We start from the raw sequence: 21497 nt of genomic DNA, 5'->3' as shown, positions 1-21497 counted from the left end.
AACTTTCCCAACGAAATCACTGGTTCGGTTCAATATGGCCATTGATTGAGACTGTTGATCGACTGCTTTTTTCCAGTGTCAGGTTTTAAGCTAATAGGGAACAGAAGTCTGAACATCCAACGTTACATGAAGACCAGGCTTGCACCATTTGCATAATGATTATATGACATACTGTAAAACAGAACAATCCAGAAGAGTTAGTTGGTGACATGAGCTGCTCTTCCCCAAACTTCCAGACTAGTCATAAGGCCAAAATGCACTGTTTGTTCCTGTTGTCCATCTTGCAGAAAGCATTAAGGGAGTGTGATTCTTTTAGAGTTCCCACGGGAGAATATGTTACTCATTGCATTTATTCAAAGGTCAAATACGCACATTACAAAAATCCAGGCCATCTGTGTCTATGAAACATGATAATGTAAAAATAAACCATGTAAACTTATGGAAAACACTCTATTCAGCAGTGCTCCAATTTGTCACTCTGAATTTATTTAAAAGACAAACACAAGAAACACTGAAAAGGATGAAATTCCAGCCGCTCTGTTTTTCAGGACACTACAACGATTACTAATTTGTCAGCTCCACTCCAAAATAATTCACAAAAGGGAATGTGGGCCTAGAAAACCTCCCACACTGGGACGAGATCTTGCTAAAGACAGCATACAGTAGCCCCTCTGCCCCCCACCCTCCGCTCCCAAACCCCTCACCTCCTCCTCCATGACTAAGTGATTTAGCCAGCTCTGGTGCAGGCCGCCTCTCATTTACAATGCCTCCCTGGGTTAGTGATAGAGCAGGGAGGGTGGCAGAGAAAGAGAGAAAACCCATTTACAATGCGGCTTACAGACAGCCGTTCCCCCACAGACGGCGCCCATCCTTGGACTGATGTGTGGTATGCATAGTTTTTGGGTGCAATTTGGGCACCAAAGAGAGGGAGAAAGAAAGAGAGGGCAAGTCTGTGTGTGTCGAGGGCGTAGGAGGGGGGGGGGCACGGGGCTTAGGCTGTCTGTTCTCTCGCCCTCTCTTTGAATCAATAGTGTTCCGGCAGCTGAGGTTTTTATGAAGGGAACAATCTGGAGGGTCTTGTCAGAGTGCCGAGCAGCTGCTGTTTTCTGGGGAGATTCTTTCATGGGCCACAGGCCTGGAGTGGGCTGGTGAATACAGACGCACCCTTGCACCCTCCTCGTCCTCCTCCTCACCCACCACCCCTACCATCTCCAATTCCCCATCCTCAGCCCACAAAAGCCAGCCCTCGCACTGGAAGCCCTTCCACACAATGCCAGATGAAGAGTGGCACAGAGGAACATGAAGAGAGCAAGGGAGTGTTGTTATTGTGCGTTAAACTTCGCTCCAGCACCTGGGGTACCATCCTTCACCCCAAACAATGCTTTCATGAGGTATGTGAAGACCTTTTCGTAAGACAAACACAAGTAAATAGTGTATAGAAACACAAGTCACAAAATATAGTTCAGACATCTTGGCACTTGTGATCCCATTTTTACAATCCAATGTGTTAGTAGATATTAGAATTTCCTAATAGATCACAATAAACCCATTAATCTCTGTTCAGTTTAGACCAGTATTTCTCCTGAGTAGGATTTTCATTAGCACAGCGCTGAATTAGCATCAGCTCCCTTTCTGTCTGTGAATTGGTTAGTCAGATCAGTAACACATACAGCCTCCCTTCTTCATATGATTCGCTAAACAATTTAGTATTTTATTCTAGTCAAGCAGCCACTTCAGAGGAGGACACCGCTGGCACCCTTTGTCCCTCGCTCAGCTGACGGTTCAGCGAGCGCTATGGTGAACCTGCACTGGTCTACTGCATGGCTCCACGCTGGTGTACAAGTTTGCAGTTTGACTATCTTCCCGTTTAGCTGCTGTCTGAAGGTACCAGGTTCCCAGTCGTGTCCAGCTGCATACATTTACACGTGCAAGCTGACACTGGGCACTCTGTGTGGTCTCTGGAAAGAACAGAAGTCAGGCAATTAGATATAGATTAGTCACAAAAGTGTAAACAAAAGATAATACGGTTTGAACTTTATGCAATTGACCCTGTTTGGAAACTGCCTGCCCCAAATAAATACCAATGAAAGACATACATATATAAATCATATATACTCTGACTTTCATGATTGCATGAGTCTGAAAAGTCTACATGTGCAGCATCCACTAAGTTGTACCTGAACCAGCTGAGCATGTGGCCTGCATGGCCACCATGTCGACAGTTGTGACACCATGTGAACCAGTTGTTGAACTGAGCAAGTTTGTTCTCCCTTGTTAAGTCCACCTTCTCATCTGACTTTCCAGTTCCTGCGAAAAAAAAATAGCCCATAGGTCAAAATCAGCACGCTATAATATTCAAAAGACTGTCAAGGTTGATGAATGACATCCCAGCAATAAGAAAACAGGATTGGCCACTATACTCCCTGGTGCAAATGACCCTAAATGGTGCTCAAAGTCCACACGCCTCTGGAAATGCCCAGTTAAGTATTACAGCCATTTACACTATTAAATATCACCGGAGCACCTGTTGACAGTCAAATTCACCTGGGCAATTGGAAACAGGTGTGCCCATGTTCATGAGGCAGAGGGCACAACGTGGCAGTGGTTTCCGGCAGCCCGGGCAACTGGTGACTTTAGATTTAGTCGGTGAGCCACTGACACCGTACTGGCTGAAGCCACGACCCTGATGAGGCATCGCCGAGCAGCTGTAGGAGATGGACTTCCCACAGAAGTTGCAGCTCACAAACACCTGCCGCACAAAGGTCAGTAGATAAGCACCAGTGAAAAGGAAGGGAAAACTAACAAGCACACATGCTCACCAGCTGTCTACATTTAATCATTTAGGAGGAGAGCAAGATCCATATTAGATAACACTGCAATAATCTTAACATGCTCAACTGTGATTCTACACACACATGACCATAATGCAGTCAGGTAATGCCAGCATAATCTCTCTCTGTCAAGTTGATTAAAACATTTGTACTACAGTACAGCTAGTAATTAAGCTAGTAAGAGTAGGTTTTACTTTCTTCCTGTCACATGTTACCTGGGCCAGAGGTTTAGAGGTGGGGTCCAGTTTGCCTCTATGAATGTCAAATTCTGCCCGTTTGTGCCAGAACCTCCAGGCATCAAGGAGGTTGCGGTAATTTTCAATCCAGCATTGGACTCGAGGGTCCTTTAACACTTCACCAGGAGAACCCTGGAGGTAGAGGTATATCTATTTAGGTTTGATCATGGTTAAATCCTTCAACACAGTTTAAACGCATGCGAAAAAAGACCAGAGAAGAAAAACAAACCAGAATGTGCCTGAAGACAATAGTGTCTACAAGTGTCACCTTTCACGCACCCAGCCCTAAGGCCAAATGTGTTTGCATGAATATTTTGGAGGTTTAAGCATTTACTACAAACAAGAAGGACACATGCATGTGCACTCATCTTGGGAGACATCTAACCTTTCCAAAGCAGGTTAGAACTCGAAAACAAAAATTCAGCACAACTGGAGAATTCTTTTCAGCATGCTGAAAAGTTACAGCACTCTCTCTCAACTCATATTTCTGCAGGTGTTTTGAAACTCAGTTAGAATATTTCTCATATTGTTATGGGAAGCAGCAACTGTGTTGAGAATAATAGTTTTCACAATGAACACAAATGTTTTGTTATTTCAAAAGGTACCATAGAACAGCAACCTCAGTGGTAGTAAAGATTTACAACATTTCTACCTGGTGAAGGCAGAATATTTCTATTTCACTGCTGTCTAAGAGCAGTTCTTGTCATTTTTCTTGTGTTTATTATGAACATTCTGAGGAGATTGCTGAACCACCATCTTGCATTCCTGCAGTTTTTGTTCTGGATACTGATTCGCTATTATTCACACCTTCCAGAAGTAGGTTTGCTTATACAACAGATGAATAATTATTCAATCACTATGAATGTATGTTATTTGCAGACATGTAGTTTAATGAAAGGTATATAATTAGTTTGATTTTGTGTACCTTCAGCATACAGAAGCTGGCGGTCTGTACATCTCCAGTTCTGTTCACATAACTCTCCATAAGATCTACTCCATCTTTGGTCAGCCCTGTCAGCAGCATGCCCTCCAAGTTGCCTGCTTCCTTCATGTCATTGGTTAGTTTGTCAATGTATCGAGGCAGCTGTGAACAAATAGTGAGGTGTCAGAACAGGTCGCAGCAACAAGGGAAATAGTGGAATTTAATAAATCATAAATAAAATAATATAATTTTATCAGGGAATATTTAACTGTCTACGACAGAGTTTTACCTGTGCATCATTGAGAAACATACAGGCAAAGGCAACACGGTCTCGCACAGCAACACTGCTCTCATACTGTAACAAAGAGAAACTGAAATAAACATACTGTACTTGAATCAGACTTTTAGTAAAGGCTACAATATTCAGCATGAGATCTATACACTGAATATTGGTGCAACATCACAATATCTGCTCTTTGACAGTACCCAGCTAATTATTTGCTGCCCTGTTCTGCAAGTCACAAAAAAATATGAAGGAAAAGCATCTAAATGTGTCTATTGCAGAGTCATCACTTTTGCTAGGAAAATGTCCAATAAATGTGAAAGCAGCTGGTGGCCAGAATCTGATGTAGCAGAAGAAAGATACTCTGTGTTCTGGGCACAGGTTCAGTTTCAGTTTTATGGCTTTTACTGCTGGTGACTGAAATGTAAAACACATCTTTTCCTGTGCACCTGTGTGAGGACTTTTCCAATAAAGAGCCCTGGAGAATCACCTACCTAGTCATCACTGTGCTAAAAATACACCAAGGTTTTTATGAAGTTAGACCCTGAATGGAAAAAAAATAACCAATCTAAATGTCACTTTTTCCTGGTCAGTAACTAGACTTCAGAGTTCTGTGGCATAAAGAGATTCAGTACCAGCACGCCATCATAGGCTCCTGGCTCACTGGTAAGAAAGGCAAACATGACGCAGAGGTAGGGGTTCTTCAGCTGCAGCCTCAGAGAGCTGCACATCTCCCTCCACAGGGAGGACTTCTCGTCTGTGTAGCCTGACAGGGCCATGGCAACCACATTCAGGTTTAGGTCACCTGTGAATAACAAGAATTTGAGAAGGAAACAGACATATGCAAGTCATTCACAAAGAAGGTGGCAATTCTGAGACAGATGTTCAAGCTGATCAGTGAACTATAAGTTCAGAGACACAAGAACTAAAACCCTTCAAGTGATGTGCTGCTCATATTGAGGCCCTCGCCATCTGTTTGTTTACACCGAGGTCTTCATCAACGGGTAGCATTCAAAATAAAAGTGATTATTTTAAGTACAGTTTGCCAAGAAAAACCTAATGTTCTATGGCCATACATAATTCACCAATAAACAGGTTAAAGTAAGGTTTCTATCAGAACAAGAAAAGTTATTATATAGTTATAATACTATTAGTGTTGCTTTTGGACAAAGCTTGTACCTCTGGACAAGCTGTTCCGCATTTTTCAATAAATCAAAAAAAAAATGAACAAGATCAAAAAAAATGTCTGTATAGCCATGATGACGCGCACAGTGCTGTTTGAGACAAAGAACCAACTGCAGAGGTGGTTCTGCTTGACAGGTCTAATGAATCATGCTCAGGAAACTCTCATTAGAACACACCGCAGAAAAACTTTGACCTACATTGGTGGAATTTTTCTCAGTCAGGAGGCTGGTAAACAACAGCCTTCGCTCCCTCTCTCTTTCTCGCTCTACTTTCATTAAACCTCAGCGTGAAGCGAATATCAGCTGATACAGGTTGAGTGTTCTCCTGCGGCAGTTACATTGCTCGCATTCCTTTGGTTCTTATTACATTTGTAGAATTAAACTGAATTTATATCAAATGATCTTCCTCCAAATCATGGTATACAACTTTTTACGTTCACTAAATGTCACAATCCTGGCAAAAATGTTTATCTGGGACAACAAAGGAACAGGAAACTAATATATCCATGTCTGTGTGCAGCTGGGAGCCAAACGGCCTGAAAATGGACTTATAAACTACAAGTTGACAAAGGATGCAGTACACACTGCTTACCTAGCTTCCTGTTAAAGTAACAAATAAAAGAATAAGAAAACAGAACAATGACGTGTAAACCAATGTAATTACAGTTAGAATTGACGGCTTAAACAACGAGAAATGCAACAGTATGTAGGATATTAAATATTTCTTTTCTGTCACAAGCTGGCTTCAAAGACACACCTCGCTTCATCCTTCTGCTCTCACTGCTATGACACTTACCCTTCTCAGCAGTTGCTCCCTTATTGAGGATCTGGATGGCCCGACGGATATCCAGGTTAAACAGAGCAACTGCAGCAGCCCGCTCCCACTCACGCTCCTGCTCCAAGCTTCGCAAAAAGGCCTCCATGTCAATTTCAGGACCTCGGCTGATCCAGCCGCAGAGACGCAGGGCAAGGCAACGCTCCTCACTGTGGTAACGTGGCACGTCTGTCTGGCGATCTGAGCCGCTCCAACACCTGCGGCTCTCTGTTGTGCCTTTAGAAGCACACAGAAGCTTTAATATCCGAGGTCTTAACAGTTAATGTAGGACTATATCAAACTCTTCGATGCAATGTGCCTTACCTGAGCTGGTTTTGACAATATTCTTGATACCAGAGTACACCACAGACTGCTTGTTCCCCTGCAACTTCAGCTCCATATCCTCTGCACATTGCTTCATATGTGATACTTACATAGGAAATATAACTGTAGTTTAAACAGCACAATGTAAAAGGGAACAGATGAGCTCAAGCATAAAGGTTATAACTACATATCTATTGATGTGAAACTGGACCAAGGTAAAAGAGATTCAAATAATATTTTGTGTTCCTAATAAAAGATATATACTTGATTGACATTTTTACTTTTGTTAATAACATCCCATTATTTCCACATGACATCTCTTATAGCAATTTAATGAACTAAAATGTATTTTGCTTTCTATATATATGGCCTAAACTGTGTCCTTCCAATCGATTGGTTGGGAGTGAAAAATACATATAAGCAGAAATAGTGGAAAACAACTACTGAACATAGTGCCTGTGCACAAAACTATATGACTTCACAATAATTAAGGATATAAAACAAATCATGCCACAAAGACTTGAGCTGGGGGTCATTCCCTCCTGCCAGTACATGGTTTCTCCACACCTGGATGGTATCATGTCCATACCTGGACTGAGCTCTCTGCCTCATCTTGGTGGCAATGTCTTTCTCAATCATGCTCTCCACTCCTTCAGCCCCTTCCTCAACACAGTCATACAAGTGCCTGCCACACGCCCACATGAGCGAGGTTGTAGTGCTCCAGGCTAGTGAGATGCGTTCGAACACAGTAAAGTCAGTCATGGCCCGGTTGGCTGCAGACACCACCACCATGCGATTCTGAGAGGACGGATGCCAGGCAAAGCTGCCGATCTGGCTTTCACAGGGATGTACGCTTCGCTCGATGATGGTGGGCTCTGTTTCATCACCAATGGGTGTAGGCGTGTGTTGCATGTCATACAGGCGAATTATGTTACTGTCACGTGTTAGTGTGGCCAGAAGGCCGGTACGAGTTGGACACCAAGCCACCTGAAAAACAGTAAGTAAGAATCAAATTTAAACAACCGCCAAAAATCTCAAACATACAGAAAGTTCAAAAACAAACTCCATCATCATGTGTTTGAACATTTGTGAAAACAGAAACTCTGTTATACCTTAGTGAGTGGTTTTGGTTGCTCAGTGAGGGTAAGCACAGGCTTTTCAAACTTCCTCAGATCCCATATCGCCACCTGGCCTTCAAAGAATGAAGCCACACGGTCATGGAAGTGTGGATCGACAGTCACACCCTGGATGGCCTTAGTGTTGACAAATGTTTTCTGACTTGTGTTTCTCAGATCAAATATAGCAAGGTTCCGGTGCATGCCAGCCAACAGTAGCTTTGGGTCTCGAAGCAGCCAGCAGAGGGACAGGCAAGCATCATTCTGCCCTAACTCATATAATGGTTTTGTCACTACAGTGCTTGAGTCCAAATCCACCGAGGAGAGACGAATCTTCTCCGCTGCTACACTGGCCTCTGGAGAATACTTACTGCTAATGTCCCATATAAGGACAGAAAAGTCTGCTCTGTGCTTGTCCAGCCCAGCAGCCAGCAAGTTGCTGTCCACAGGGTTCCAGGCCAGAGTGTTGCATTGGCGGGCGTGTTTGGGCACAAACTCCTTCCCCACAAGGTCTTTACATGAGGAGTTATGGCTCTGGCCTAAGCTAGTAAGCACCACTCTGCCATTAGCTTGGCCCACTGCAAGTAAACACTCAGGCTCATGCTTTGGGTACCAGGCCACACATTTCATGTATGGGGTGTCAGAGTTAATGGCTAGTAAAGTAGCAGCAGATTCTTCAGAGAGCGGCAGAGTGCCAGCCTTGGTTTCCGCACTGCCCACAGGTCCAATGCGATACAGTCCCAGCTCAGAGTCACAGATGACAAAGCGGTCAGGTTGGTGAGGAGACCACAGGATGTCTGGTTTAGAGCCACTCATGATTCAGATGCCACTACAAAGAGGTTGTAAGAAAATCTATGTTCTAGCATCTGTAAATAAACACAGATTGATAAATAAATATGTGAATAATATCAGTGTTACCACAGTTTTACAAAGGAGAGTAAAACAATTTAATTCTTATTTCAAAGTGAGAGTACTACTGAAATACACCTGTCACAATTTAAACAACAAATCATCATATCTATCAAATCTAAAACAAAAAAGTTAACTTGTTTGTGAAACACTGCCATCTAGTAGTCAGGAGGTTTTAACAATACTTAATAAAATCAGTATTTAATCACTAATCACATCCTAGACCTAGAAAATTTATTAAATAAACAAAAACAGAAAAGGTCAGTGCTTACAAAACAGAAACAATACAAACAAAGTAATTTTGAAACACTTTGAAAAAGGTTGAATACCTCTTTACCTGATTAATTAGCATTATTTGTATCAATGGGATTATATGCGTATTCACCACGAAAAACCAGATATCGATCTAGAAAAGTACATTTACTGGACCGGCTTCAAAAGGTCATGTTATTTTCATTTTAATTAAGTTTATTTACGAATGGTTTACTTGTTTATTCGCAATGTAATAACATAACCAGGGGTGACGGCTTATGTTTCATAAATAAATTATGGTCCTAAACAATCTCACAATAAGTAGCTACAGTTTAATTACGTATGAAACTTGCTACCGTTGTCGTCTAAATTAGCTAAAATTAGCCAATTCCTGAAATTTGTATAAAAAAAACAATGACAATCTTACCCTAATTAGTTACGTCTTAACGTATTTGGAATAAATGAGACAATGGAAATTAAACAATATAGATAGTAGTTATATACTAAGATGTTAGAGGCATACATAAAAAGTTTGTAAGAAGTTTGTTGACATGCTAGCTCAACTAAGCTAATGCTAAAGAGTGGAGCACGATCTAAACGTAGCGGTTTAGCTAGCATTCAGCTAGCTAGCAGTGGAATACATTACCAACACATAACAACAACAACGACTGTTGTTTACTTACACGTATACATAGGAGTTAAATAAGCGGACCCGGCTGAATTTGACATACACATGTCGGACAGGAACTCCCTGAATGTTGTGTGTTACACCAAAACATGTCCGTCCCTCCTGAAGATTCGACAATTAACAGTTCCGATTACGCTTTAACTGTTGTTCACCGCGAGAGGGTGCCGTGACAACGCGAGTGGCGAAAACACGGAGAAAAGAGCGACGCTTTACAACCGTGTGGACTTGTAATACGTTTAAGGGACGTAATTAAATTACAGTTAAAGTAAAAGTCGATTACTACTCAAGCTACTACCTAAGATTTACCAAATATCTGCATATGCGAGTCCCACTACAGCTTCTCTGGTTTTCCCATTAGCGCACCAGAATGGAAAAGTGAAATATGATTAGTGTCTTCTGGGATTTTTGGAGCAGCATTCAGAAAAAAAACTTCAACACAACAACTCAAAACAGTAACAGAATCAGATTGAAACATGTATTAGCACCAACTCCAGAGGAAGGAAAGTCCCCTGGAGTGGACGAACACTTTTTTTCGTGACCACCGTAATGTCCCTTCTGTGCATGCAGAGTGCAGCCTGGTTTAAGTTTTTAATCTATCGTAATATATTTAAATCGTGTTTTAATCGTGTCAAGTTTTCAATAATGTGCACAGAGGAACCTGTTGTGAATAAACGGGATCGTCAGGACTATTACGCGCTGAACTGGAGCAGCACAGAAATGTTGGAGAGGCACCAGAGCCCTCGGATACGCACACACAGCGCATCAGATCATCTGATGGTCCTCACGTTATCTCCTCCTGGTTGGAGAGGACCTGCTTTAGCCGCGAAATGCGTCCCAAAGAGCAGCAGCTGACAGGACACAAAGCATCGACCGCACATAGATGAGTTATAGGTAAACGATTCATCTTTTTGTCACATCATCATGTGTTTGTTGTATCATTTTACACTTTTATGTGCGTACTCCATCTTATACAATCATTATTTTTATGTAATAATAAGACGATGTTCACTTACGGTGCATTTACTCGTTTTTTAGTTATTCTGAAAAACGAGTAAATGCAGTTATTCTGAGTTTGCCTGCATTTATATACTTTGCACCTCTAATATTGTAAAACTTTACAATACCTACAACATTTTTATTTGCTTTGCATGTACATGTGTGTGCGCTTTATCATTTAAAGACCATATTGAACCTACATTAGGAAAGTTAATCAACTATGTAACTGGTTCCTCTCTAGGAGGATGGACATGTTGCTTAGGCGAAACCTGAGGAGAAGCGTGGGGCTCTGCATTCTCCTGTTGGCGTTTGTAAATGAGGCCACAGGCCAGAGAAGAAAAGCAAGACTCAGGAACAACTACAAGCTGCAGGACGATGGAGGAAATGGTAATTGGAATGAGATGACTGGTAAAAATGTAACCAGGCTTACAGAAAGTTTGATGAATATGAATGGTGGCCAGTAGTGTAGTCGTCACAGCCCAAAACCTTGTGCATTATTTCTTGGTGTTTAAATCCACATTCTGCATGTGATTATTTGCAAAAGTTTAACTTTCCCATAACATAATGGTAGAAATGCTATTTGTAACAGATATTTAAAAACATTTAATCATATATACTGGTATTAAATATAAGCAGTTTTGTCCAGTGTCAAAAAAATGTATAAAAAGAGATGGTTTTCTGACTGAAGTGGTGGCTTCTTTCGTCCGCAGGTCAGACATGTTCACTGGAGGTGGCCTTCATCCTGGACAGCTCAGAGAGCGCTACCATACTCCTGTTTGAGAAGGAAAAGTCTTTTGTCTTGAGCTTCAGCACGCGGCTGTCTATGCTGCAGGTGGCCGGCTGGAAGCTGAAGGTGCGAATGGCTGCGCTTCAGTACAGCAACTCTGTTTCCATAGAGCACAGACTCTCAGACTGGAAAGACCTGGATTCATTCCACGGTCGAGTCAGCACCATGAACTACATCGGCCATGGCACCTACACCACCTACGCCGTCGCCAATGCCTCCCAGCTGCTGGTCCAGGAGACGCCGGCGGACAGCGTCAGGGTTGCAGTGCTGATGACCGACGGGGTCGAGCATCCTCGCAACCCTGATGTGATTGCAGCTACGGCTGAGGCCAAAGGTCACGGCATAAAGTTCTTTGCTGTTGGGTTGTCGGACGCCGCCCAGCAGAGACACAATAACGCCAGGCTTCGGGCCATCGCCAGCGCACCGGCTCAGCAGTTTGTGCAGAGTCTTCTTGATCCTGAGCTGGAGGAGAAGCTGCTGGGAGAGCTGGTGAGTGCTGCTACAACTGAGGGTTGAACCGACTTGATGATTATATGACCTTTGATTTAGTAAAGGGTTAAGAGCATATATGAGTGCATCCAGCCGTGTGGTAATAATGCTCATTTCACTCTATTCCACTTGCTTTGTTTGAAATGAAATTGAAATGCGGCGCCTAAAACCCAGCTTCCCCAGAAGCACTAATCATCTGCTGCACACAGTGACAGCGTCGTGCAGCTGTTCCTCCACATTGTGTCCCCACAGCGGGTTCAGGCCGCGTGACAGTTGCGTCTGCACGGGGGGTTTCCTCATCTGCTTTGCAATTTTCCACTCTTTGAGAAATGTCAAATATGGACAGTAGGTCAGGGCCCGTCTGCGAGGCTGGCACGGCCCGTTCTGCATTCCACAAATGGATGATGTTGTTCATTCACGTTCTTTTTTTTTGTTCATTCACGTTCTGAGCACAAAAAGGGCAGAATCTACTATCGGCCTAATCTGTGGCTTATAATGCCAATGAATTCTGAGAACTGTGGACCTAATGTTTGTGTGATGTTTTTCTTTCAGGCTGCAGTTGCATTAGAAGGCGTAAGTCATTCCACCTGTTTCTGCCTTTATTCTAACGAGGTGTAAATCTTTTTCTGACTTGTGCTCGTCTCTGCCAGTGTCCACAGGTACAAGTGTGTCTGTGTGAAAGAGGAGAAAGAGGTCCTCCAGGAAGTCCTGTGAGTTCCTTTGTAAACAAATCTACAACCCTGGTCTTGTTTTCCAGCATCTAGAGACTTAACAATGATCTGAACTGATTCCAGGGTAGAAAAGGAGAATCTGGCTTCAGAGGGACACCTGGTCTTAAAGGAGCAAAGGTTACAAAAAAAATAATAAAATGCTGCCTGTTACAAGTGCTTAGGTTTGTGCAGCTGACTGAAAACTGAATCTGTTTATAAGGGGGAGCCTGGCTTGAATGGTCGACCTGGAAGTGATGGTCTGGAGGTAAACTTTTTCATAAGCTGTTGATTGATAGAAGTCTGACCATACGATGTGGTTCAATGTATTTCTATATATTAAAATACTGGGAGGTAATACATTAGTATATTTTAAATTTAGGTTTAAGAAACCTGTCTAATAGCAAGAAACACCACCATATGCAAACATTTGGACTAAAAATAAGGCGCAACATCCACAACCCTGCCATCTAGTGGTTTGGGTTTAAATCCAAAGCAAAATAATTCAGACAGTAAACAATATTTAAGTACATCACCCTCTCTGCGAACCCATACTGTTACATCCTTCTCAAAGTTCAGACTTTAAAACAGTGTCATCTTCTACAGGGTCAACCAGGCTACAAGGGAAACAAGGTGGGTCTCGCCCACCCTTAGTGATAAGCTGCTGCATTTTATCAAGTGAACTGTCCAAAGGGAATAATTCATGTGTTGTCTTGTAGGGAGAGAGAGGAGACTGTGGTACTCCAGGGGAGAAGGGTGACATTGTATGAGCATTATTTCACAATAGCTTTCAAATGGTACCACAGGCTCTCTGGTAATAAGTCATTTGTAATTGTTTCAGGGCCCAGAAGGACTGGCAGGCCAACGAGGGCCCAAAGGGGAAAAGGTAGAGTGGGGTTTCCATTAACTTTAACAGTAACACACATACAGAGGTTGTAAAGCAAACTTTTCTCTATGAGAAAATGTGAGTATTAGCTGTGGTTAGACGTCCTCTGTATGCGAAGGGCCTCCGTTCACAGTTCAGTGCCACGTCGGCTCTTCACATTGATACAAAGACGCCACAGCATGTCAACATAAGACAGCAGGTTCACATTCTAATATGAAATATGGAAGTGGAATTTGTCTCTTATTCGGCCCTGCACTAATGGAATGTGAATATTGGATTATGGATAATCCTGACGCTAATGTGCCTATCCAAAGCAGTGAATCCAGGCTTGCAGGATATTATTCTTTTGCAGGAACAGACTTTGTGTGGTGGGATTAGTGAGGGGACCTGGCCGCCCAGGACCACTCTTCCTCCTCTGTGCTACTGGCACAGTCGCAGTCTAACCTTGTTATTTTGTGATTTGGGCCTGAGAATTGAAGGACATGAAAGCTGTGAATGTTAATCCTGTTGTATTTTACATTCAGTGGTGTCAGGCTGCTTTTAAACTGCAGGTCAGACATACAACCAGGGAGCTTTGTTTTTGATTCATACATGATCATGTTCTGTTTGAAACAGAGAAAGATTTGGTCTAAATATTTTAGAAGAAAACTGTATTCTTAACAATATGCTGTGAATTTTAATGTTGCATTTGCTTCCTTTTTTCCCCAGGGTTCGATAGGACCCACAGGAGACACGGGTCCTGAGGGGCCCCCAGGACCTAAGGTGAGCTTCTCCGAAGATCTTATCCTTAGAGATGTGGGAACTTAGCTGCAAGTGTTTCAACACAGCCAGCAAAGCCGTGAGTTGTATGTTTATTAGGAGATATGTTTAACGTAAGAGCTTTCTTAATGAATGACTCCAACAACACACACATACAGGTCAGTAAAACCATACCGTAAGTCATTTAGATTATTTAGATTTGAATCACCGTCAATCTCTGTGACACAGCGAGCCGCAGTTTATATTCTTTATTTGTTCATTTTTGTAAATAACTGTAATTAAAATTATATTTTTTTTGTCACAAAGACGGAGTCAGACCACATATAATTCCTTGGTTGTCCTATGCAAACTTGGCCATCAAAGCTAATTTTGATTCTGATCTCCTGCAGTCCTCTCCAGACACAGCGTGTGTGCTGTCAGACAGCAGTTTGGGTTCACCATGAAATGGGGGCAACATAAAACTGACCTTTAAAATGTATTTCCAAGGCATCGGCCAGTAGGATGCCGATGCCTCCATCACCATAGAGCCGCCTCAGCTGCAGCTCCTAAACAAAGATGGCTTTATTCAAATGAATTGGATCGCTAATAGGAAAAGTTGACTGTTTAACAAGGACATGAATTACATATGAACTGACACAGCCATTTATTTTTTATGACATGTAGGCTTTAGTTTGTTGGCCTTTAATTATAACGCATGAAAGAGCAGTGTGTGAGATGTAGTGACATCTAGTGGTAGGTCTGCGGATTGCAATCAAATGCATCAGCATCTCCTAAGATTACGTGACATACTTATTGTTTATTGTATTAAAATGGATGTGACTGGTTAATGTTATGCTTTGCTGTGATGAGCTCCACTCAATGAGCTGAACCTGTTTCCACAGGGCGACATGGGGCCCAGTGGTGTTCCAGGACCACCGGGGGAAACCAGCAGAGGCTTCCCAGGAGCTAAGGTGTCATACAAGTCATGATAAGTCATATAGTCCCAACATCAGTTTAATATGTATGTGGATTATGGAGGTATTTTAATTGTTTCTACTCAAACTCCTAAGTTTCTGATAGTAAATAGCAGCTGGATCCAGAGACTGAATAAAATATCAAGTACATTGTTGACTGGATTTCAGGGTGAAAAGGGACTTCAGGGCAGATCCGGTCCCCCAGGTCCGGTTGGGATAGGAGACCCAGGACTCCCAGTAAGTACCACACAGCTAAGTGTGACCACAGACAAGTTCATATCTTTATTTCACTGTTACTGAAATTTCACTGTTATTTCCAGCCACATGCAGCTGACGTAATCATTTAAAGAGGAGGATGAACCTCTGCTGCCCCCTACAGCTCCTAGATCCAAAGTCACGGCCTCGTTGCTCGTTTACATTTCAGTCAGCATTTCCTAAAGCCAGTAAAAACAGTAACAATAGCGCAGTCATTAGGGAGGTCGTCCTCTAACCACAAGGTTGGCGGTGCGAGCCTTCACGTGGTCGATATGTGGAAGTGCCCTTGGGCAAGACACTGAACCCCGAGATGCTGATGGTTCAAGCAAGCGCCGAAGCAGCTGCTGACATCAGTGTGTGAATGTGAGTGCGAATGGGTGAATGAGAAGTAGCGTAAAGCGCTTTGGATCCTGGACGGGTGCTTAAAGCGCTATATAAGTACGGACCAATTACATGCAGATCCATGTGTTTATAACTTTATATGTGTGTTTTCCAGGGTCCTCCAGGCCCACCAGGACCACAAGGAAACACCGGGCCACCGGGAGAAGGCTTTCCAGGGCCAAAGGTAAATGTGTTTAATAGGATCTGTTTCACTTACTGAATAGATTTACCAATTTAAGATCATGCATTATTATTTATTTCCTGAGACAGTAGCCACAATAAGTAACTAATAAAAATATAATCTTCTAAATTGAGGTTAAATGAAAATTGCTGTTTATTTTGGTACATTTCCAAAATGAAAGACTTTATTGATGCCCACACTGGATGTGGAAGAAACCTAGATTAAGATTTAATCATGAACATTATTGAATGTGTGCACTTGCAAAGGTGAATATTTAACTTAAGGTACTTCTGAAGTCATGTTTCTCTGGTTGCTACAGAACTACAACTCTCAAGTTTTTATTTCAGGGTGACAGAGGCTACGAGGGTCAGAGAGGCAACCGTGGGTCTCCTGGTCTCGGAGTTAAAGGTGAAAAGGTAAGGTTTTCTCATTTTTCTGTCTCTTCTTGGGTTGAGTCACTTCACTGAGCTGTATATGTTGATGGTAAAAATCTTTTCTTAGGGCAATCCTGGACCCCCTGGGGTTATAGGTCCAGTGGGTGGTCCTGGTTTAGGACTTCAAGGAGAAAAGGTGAAAACTGAAATATATAGTGTCAGAGTGCTGATTATATCATATGCATTGAGTTTTGTCAGCTGGGTTAAAACATATTAAACATAAAGTTATCTGGATCTTCAACTAATTACTTTGTCATGTCTTCACCGTCTTGGGTCAGGGTGATCAAGGTCCACCTGGACCTGTCGGACCCAGAGGATCTCCAGGTGTTGGAATAACAGGAGCTAAGGTGAGAGAGCAGAGGTAACGGTAACTGTCAGTGGATTGTGTGAATTTAATCATAATGAAATTTGAATGAAGCTTGTTTGTCGGTTAAATCGGAATAGAAAACGTAAAGTTTCAGTAAATGTTTTGTGACAAACCTGTCTGCATGTTCAGGGTGAGCAGGGCCTTAAAGGGGAGCTTGGACCTCCAGGTGAGAGGGGAGTGGGAGAGCCGGGACCCAAGGTAAGTCCTCCAATGACTCCTGCAGACTGCTTTGTGATTAGATCAGAAGGAGATGTGCGGAAAGCTTAGGTTAAGATGAGCTAACTACAATTACCGGGATTTTCCTCTGTCAGGGCGACCCAGGTGCTGAGGGGTTGCCAGGTTTGCCAGGTCAGCTAGGAGAAGACGGAGCTCCAGGACAAAAGGTTTTGTAGCGTCATGATAATAATCAGTTTTTCTATCTATTCAATGAGAGAAAACCCAGTCAGCTGCTTCACTGTTGGATATGTGATACTGACAGGGTGACGTTGGGCTGCCGGGTCCCAGGGGACCTGACGGGATCCCAGGTAAAGGCGTTCCTGGAGGAAAGGTAACTTCTTTCTAAGTATTCTCTTTATGTCCAATTACAATTTCTCTTCATGTGTTTTCAAAAACATCAATGTTTAAAATAAAAAGGTTTAACACAGGGTTTGAAGAAAATGAGCCTCACTGATGTCTTTGCCCTGCAGGGAGACAGAGGGGACAGAGGGACCAGAGGGCTGCCAGGTCCAGTTGGTCCCGTGGGCCCGATGGGACCAAAGGTACATTAATACACATGCACTAGTATTTTCTAAAACGAAGTTGTTAATCTCTCTGTAATAGTGGTAACAGAAAGTAATGTGGTTCTTATGTCACATCATACTGTATGTGATGCCAACTCAAAAAACATAAAGATTCAATGACCTGCAAACCAGGCTGAAGAGAAAATAAGTGAAATGAATAATGGACATAGAGCATTTATAGGTGTCTATACAAATTAAGTTAGCTCCTGATTTTGAGCTCAAGTAAATAATTTATCCAACCTGTTTTACAACGAATCCATTGTGTGTGCTTTTTCTTTCCAGGGGGAACCAGGTATTATGGGTCCAGCAGGCGTAATGGGACCACCCGGACGGGGAATATCTGGTGCCAAGGTAAGCCCACACAGAGCGGACCTGTACCGGAACAACCTGGGAAGTTGGTTCACAGTACTTCTGCTTTTCACCAGGGAGAACCAGGACTACAAGGACCACCAGGAGCTGTGGGAGAGCCGGGTATGGGCCTACCCGGACCCAAGGTGAGTCCAGCAGCTCAGGATGACTCTCCACCAACCCTCCATTGAGAATCACTGACACGTGTGTGTTTGTTTGCAGGGTGACAGAGGGGCTCCTGGACCTGCAGGGCCACCCGGTCCGAAAGGAGAAGGCCCCCCGGGTCCCCCAGTGAGTATTAGCCTGGCTGCCAGCTTCTTTCATCACTGTCCATTCCCTTCCCAGCACCTACACTATGATTTATGACCTGGCTTTTAGGGGCTTCCAGGGCCTCCTGGCCTGACAGGAGAGATTGGACCAGAGGGAGTTGGTTTACCTGGACCAAAGGTAAAAGTTGATCTGCACTTTCACCAAACAGGTACCAGGAAATACTTTGATGAGAGCACAATAAGCTAATGTACCATATTGTCTTTATTTTCAGGGAGACAGGGGCTTGCCTGGACCTCCTGGACCTTCTGGGCCTCCAGGAATTGGTCTAATGGGTGCCAAGGTCATTTGTGTCAGATTAATAAAACTGATAAATACACTACATTGCCTACAGCTCATGCTAGCATCTTTATCCTGTATCTACAGGGTTCAGTTGGACAAATGGGACTGCCTGGTCCACAGGGGTTACCTGGAGAAGGAATTCAAGGACAAAAGGTGATGTCCAGCTCTGGGTTCAAATCAAGGATCCAATGCATGTCTGAAAATAGCTGTATATATAATAATGTAATATAAAAAAACAGTAGATGAGGAGAAGAGGAGTTTCATGCAGATTCTTCTTGATGATTTCAGGGGGAGCCTGGACCTCAGGGAATCCCAGGCCTCAAAGGTCTGCCTGGACATGGTCTTCAGGGGGATAAGGTAAGACAGCGAAATAATTACTGTAATTGTGAGCAACACGTCCAGATTCACAAGCCTTCACAAAGGGTCAGATGGCTTTTCCGTCACTCAGTACACATTCATGTACTGCATGTATTGTCCATCTTGATATAATCAGCAGTTTCTTTGTAGGGCGACCGAGGGTTCAGAGGAGACAGAGGCAATAAGGGAGATAAAGGAGATCCAGGAGAGCCGGGAGCCATCGGACCTTTGGTACTGGATGTTGCACTGTACATTTGGAAATGTGAATAAATGACCTATGAATGATGATTTCTTTCAAACATCAGGGCAGAGTGGGACAGAAGGGAGAGCCTGGACTCACAGTGAGTACAGAAAATCATGCTGAAATGACTTTTTTTTCTGCTCCCCAAATATTACATTTAGTAGATTTTCTCAGAATGTAAATTTAATGTCACTGGGAACAAAAACGAAAGAGGAACGACTATGAAGAGAAGAGTTTTAAATGAGTTAAATAAGTAATGAAGTGATGACTCAGTCATTAAATTATTGGATTCTCTGTCTTCAACAGAGGGAGGAAATCGTCAAAATAGTGCGATCCATCTGCAGTAAGTAGCAGCAGAGCTTCAGCGATGTGGATGCAAACATACAGTACATTCATTCCCGTCTCTGCTCTGCCTCAGGTTGCGCGGTGACCTGTCGCCAGTCCCCCTTAGAGCTTGTGTTTGTGATCGACAGCTCCGCGAGCGTCGGCCCAGAAAACTTCGACGTGATCAAAGACTTCGTTAGCTCCCTGATCGACCGGGCCTCGGTCGGCCGGGACTCCACGCACGTGGGCGTGCTCCTCTACAGCCACATCAACACCGTGGTGGTGCGACTCGGGCAGGAGGCCACGCGCGACCACATCAAGGCCCTCGTGCGCTCCATGGTCTACATGGGCGAGGGCACGTACACGGGCAGCGCCATCCGGCAGGCCTGCCAGCTGTTCAGCGAGGCGCGGCCGGGCGTGAGGAAGGTGGCCATCGTCATCACAGACGGCCAGGCGGACAAGAGGGACTCGGTGAGTCTGGAGAGCGCCGTGACCGAAGCCCGAGGGAGCAGCGTGGAGATGTTTGTGGTCGGCGTGGTGAACGGAAGCGACCCTCTGTTCGAGGACTTCAGGAAGGAGCTCGGCCTCTTGGCCTCGGACCCGGAGAGCAGACACCTGTACCTCATCAACGATTTCAAAAAACTCCCAGGTGGGACTTTTGTGACATGTAGGACGCAGAACAGCACATTTCTAACCTAACGGCGTCTCCTGGTTTTTCAGAACTTGAAGTAAAGCTGCTAGATCAAATCTGTGAACACGGAGAAAGACGCTTGTTCAGCGACATCCCGAGCTCCACACGTCCTCCAGGCTTCCCTGACGTCGCCGGTAACATTCAGGAGCCCCCGTTCCAGACGGACACAGACACGCCCCGCTTCACGGGGGACGTCAGGAGAGCTCACCAAGTGGTGAGGAGACATCTGGTAGTCAGTGGGTTCCTCTTACTGCATGAAGGTAGCGACTGAAACCCTCGCTTCTGTCTCACAGCCCGGACCTCCTGCCTCTCACCTGGACAGAGAACCCAAGACAGACCCCAGAACCTCCACAGAAAAGCAGAGGTTTCCGTTCTTTGACAGGGAGCCCTTCAGGCCTGTAACCGAGTTCTACTCTCAGTTTGAGAAGAACCCCGCACACCGCGTAGTGATGACAGAAGGCGCCGGTCCCACGCAAAAGGCGCCGCCGCCGACTCCTCCGCTGCTGCCGCCTGACACCCACATACCAGGTTATGAAGTGTTCCTTGCTTTTTGCTTTTTCACGTTGCTCTTCTGCGCTCGTTGACGTTCCCTTTCCGCTGACTAAAGCCCACAGCTGCAGCCAGAGCCTGGATCCAGGGCCGTGTCGGGACTACGTGGTGAGGTGGTACTACGACGCCACGGCCAACGCCTGCGCCCAGTTCTGGTTCGGAGGCTGTCAGGGGAACAGCAACCGGTTTGAGACTGAAACGAGCTGCAGACAAGCCTGCGTCACGGTCTGACACGCGAAGCTGGTCGCTCCCATCTCACATCTACATCTTCACATTTCCCTGTAGCTGCACGGGATCAAACCAGATTAGTGACTAGGGACTGAAATGGTTCCTACAGCCTTGTGTTGACTGTTTGTGATGTTACTCGCTCGCCGGCGGCACAGTTAAACATAAAACAAACTTCTGTAGCCACATCCTATTAAAAACTGTTGTATGATACAATGATGTATTTTTTTACTTGTCTTAAATTTGTCATTAAAGCAAAAAATACTAAGCAAATAAACCTTAAGCTTGTGGTGGAGGTTTATTGATGATGTCATGGTGTAGTGGCTAAAAAGACTGAAGGACACAGCTTGAGCTACGTTCTCATGTTCCTGCATCATTTCATCCTATAATTCAAAGACCTGCCGTTGAAAGCAGTGACTCAAAGGTGCAAAAGAGGGATGACGTCTGTGATGTAACTCTCCTCTCATCTAGTGACAGGTGTCACTGACGGAGCCCCCAGTGCACATGATGGCGCTGACGTACACACAGTATAGAGACAGGTCTACAGAGCGTAAGCAGAGGGGGCAGAAGTAGAGTAAAAGTCTGAGAGCTGCAGGAAAGTACAAGCTGTACTTCAAAGAA

The 21497-nt window shown here is 44.0% G+C and overlaps 2 protein-coding genes across 2 annotated transcripts; one reads left to right on the top strand and one right to left on the bottom strand.

The window, feature by feature from the left end:
• Positions 1 to 299: 299 nt before the first annotated feature.
• Positions 300 to 9673, bottom strand: mios (missing oocyte, meiosis regulator, homolog (Drosophila)). Its single transcript, XM_029129609.3, has 12 exons — positions 9554 to 9673; positions 7707 to 8575; positions 7092 to 7581; positions 6595 to 6693; positions 6253 to 6507; positions 4908 to 5077; positions 4279 to 4344; positions 3993 to 4151; positions 3047 to 3199; positions 2545 to 2749; positions 2178 to 2307; positions 300 to 1958 (listed from the first exon to the last, which is right to left on the bottom strand). Exons 2-12 carry the CDS (start codon positions 8523 to 8525, stop codon positions 1868 to 1870), a joined length of 2637 nt encoding a protein of 878 aa, XP_028985442.1. The 5' UTR covers positions 8526 to 8575; positions 9554 to 9673; the 3' UTR covers positions 300 to 1867.
• col28a1b (collagen, type XXVIII, alpha 1b) lies at positions 9547 to 21294 on the top strand. Its single transcript, XM_029129601.3, has 35 exons — positions 9547 to 10449; positions 10796 to 10941; positions 11265 to 11830; positions 12383 to 12403; positions 12481 to 12540; positions 12625 to 12678; positions 12761 to 12805; positions 13144 to 13170; positions 13257 to 13301; positions 13379 to 13423; positions 14132 to 14185; positions 15064 to 15132; positions 15304 to 15372; positions 15887 to 15955; positions 16300 to 16368; positions 16454 to 16522; positions 16665 to 16733; positions 16883 to 16951; positions 17065 to 17136; positions 17232 to 17300; positions 17440 to 17511; positions 17815 to 17883; positions 17958 to 18026; positions 18103 to 18171; positions 18259 to 18327; positions 18422 to 18490; positions 18574 to 18642; positions 18778 to 18846; positions 18997 to 19077; positions 19152 to 19187; positions 19394 to 19430; positions 19506 to 20060; positions 20132 to 20316; positions 20396 to 20630; positions 20710 to 21294. The coding sequence occupies exons 1-35, from the start codon at positions 10439 to 10441 to the stop codon at positions 20880 to 20882; spliced, it is 3555 nt and encodes a 1184-aa protein (XP_028985434.1). The 5' UTR covers positions 9547 to 10438; the 3' UTR covers positions 20883 to 21294.
• Positions 21295 to 21497: the final 203 nt, after the last annotated feature.

The sequence above is a fragment of the Betta splendens genome, chromosome 16, assembly GCF_900634795.4.
Source record: "Betta splendens chromosome 16, fBetSpl5.4, whole genome shotgun sequence".
Classification (NCBI taxonomy): Eukaryota; Metazoa; Chordata; class Actinopteri; order Anabantiformes; family Osphronemidae; genus Betta; species Betta splendens.
This window is presented reverse-complemented; position numbering and strand designations above follow the sequence as displayed.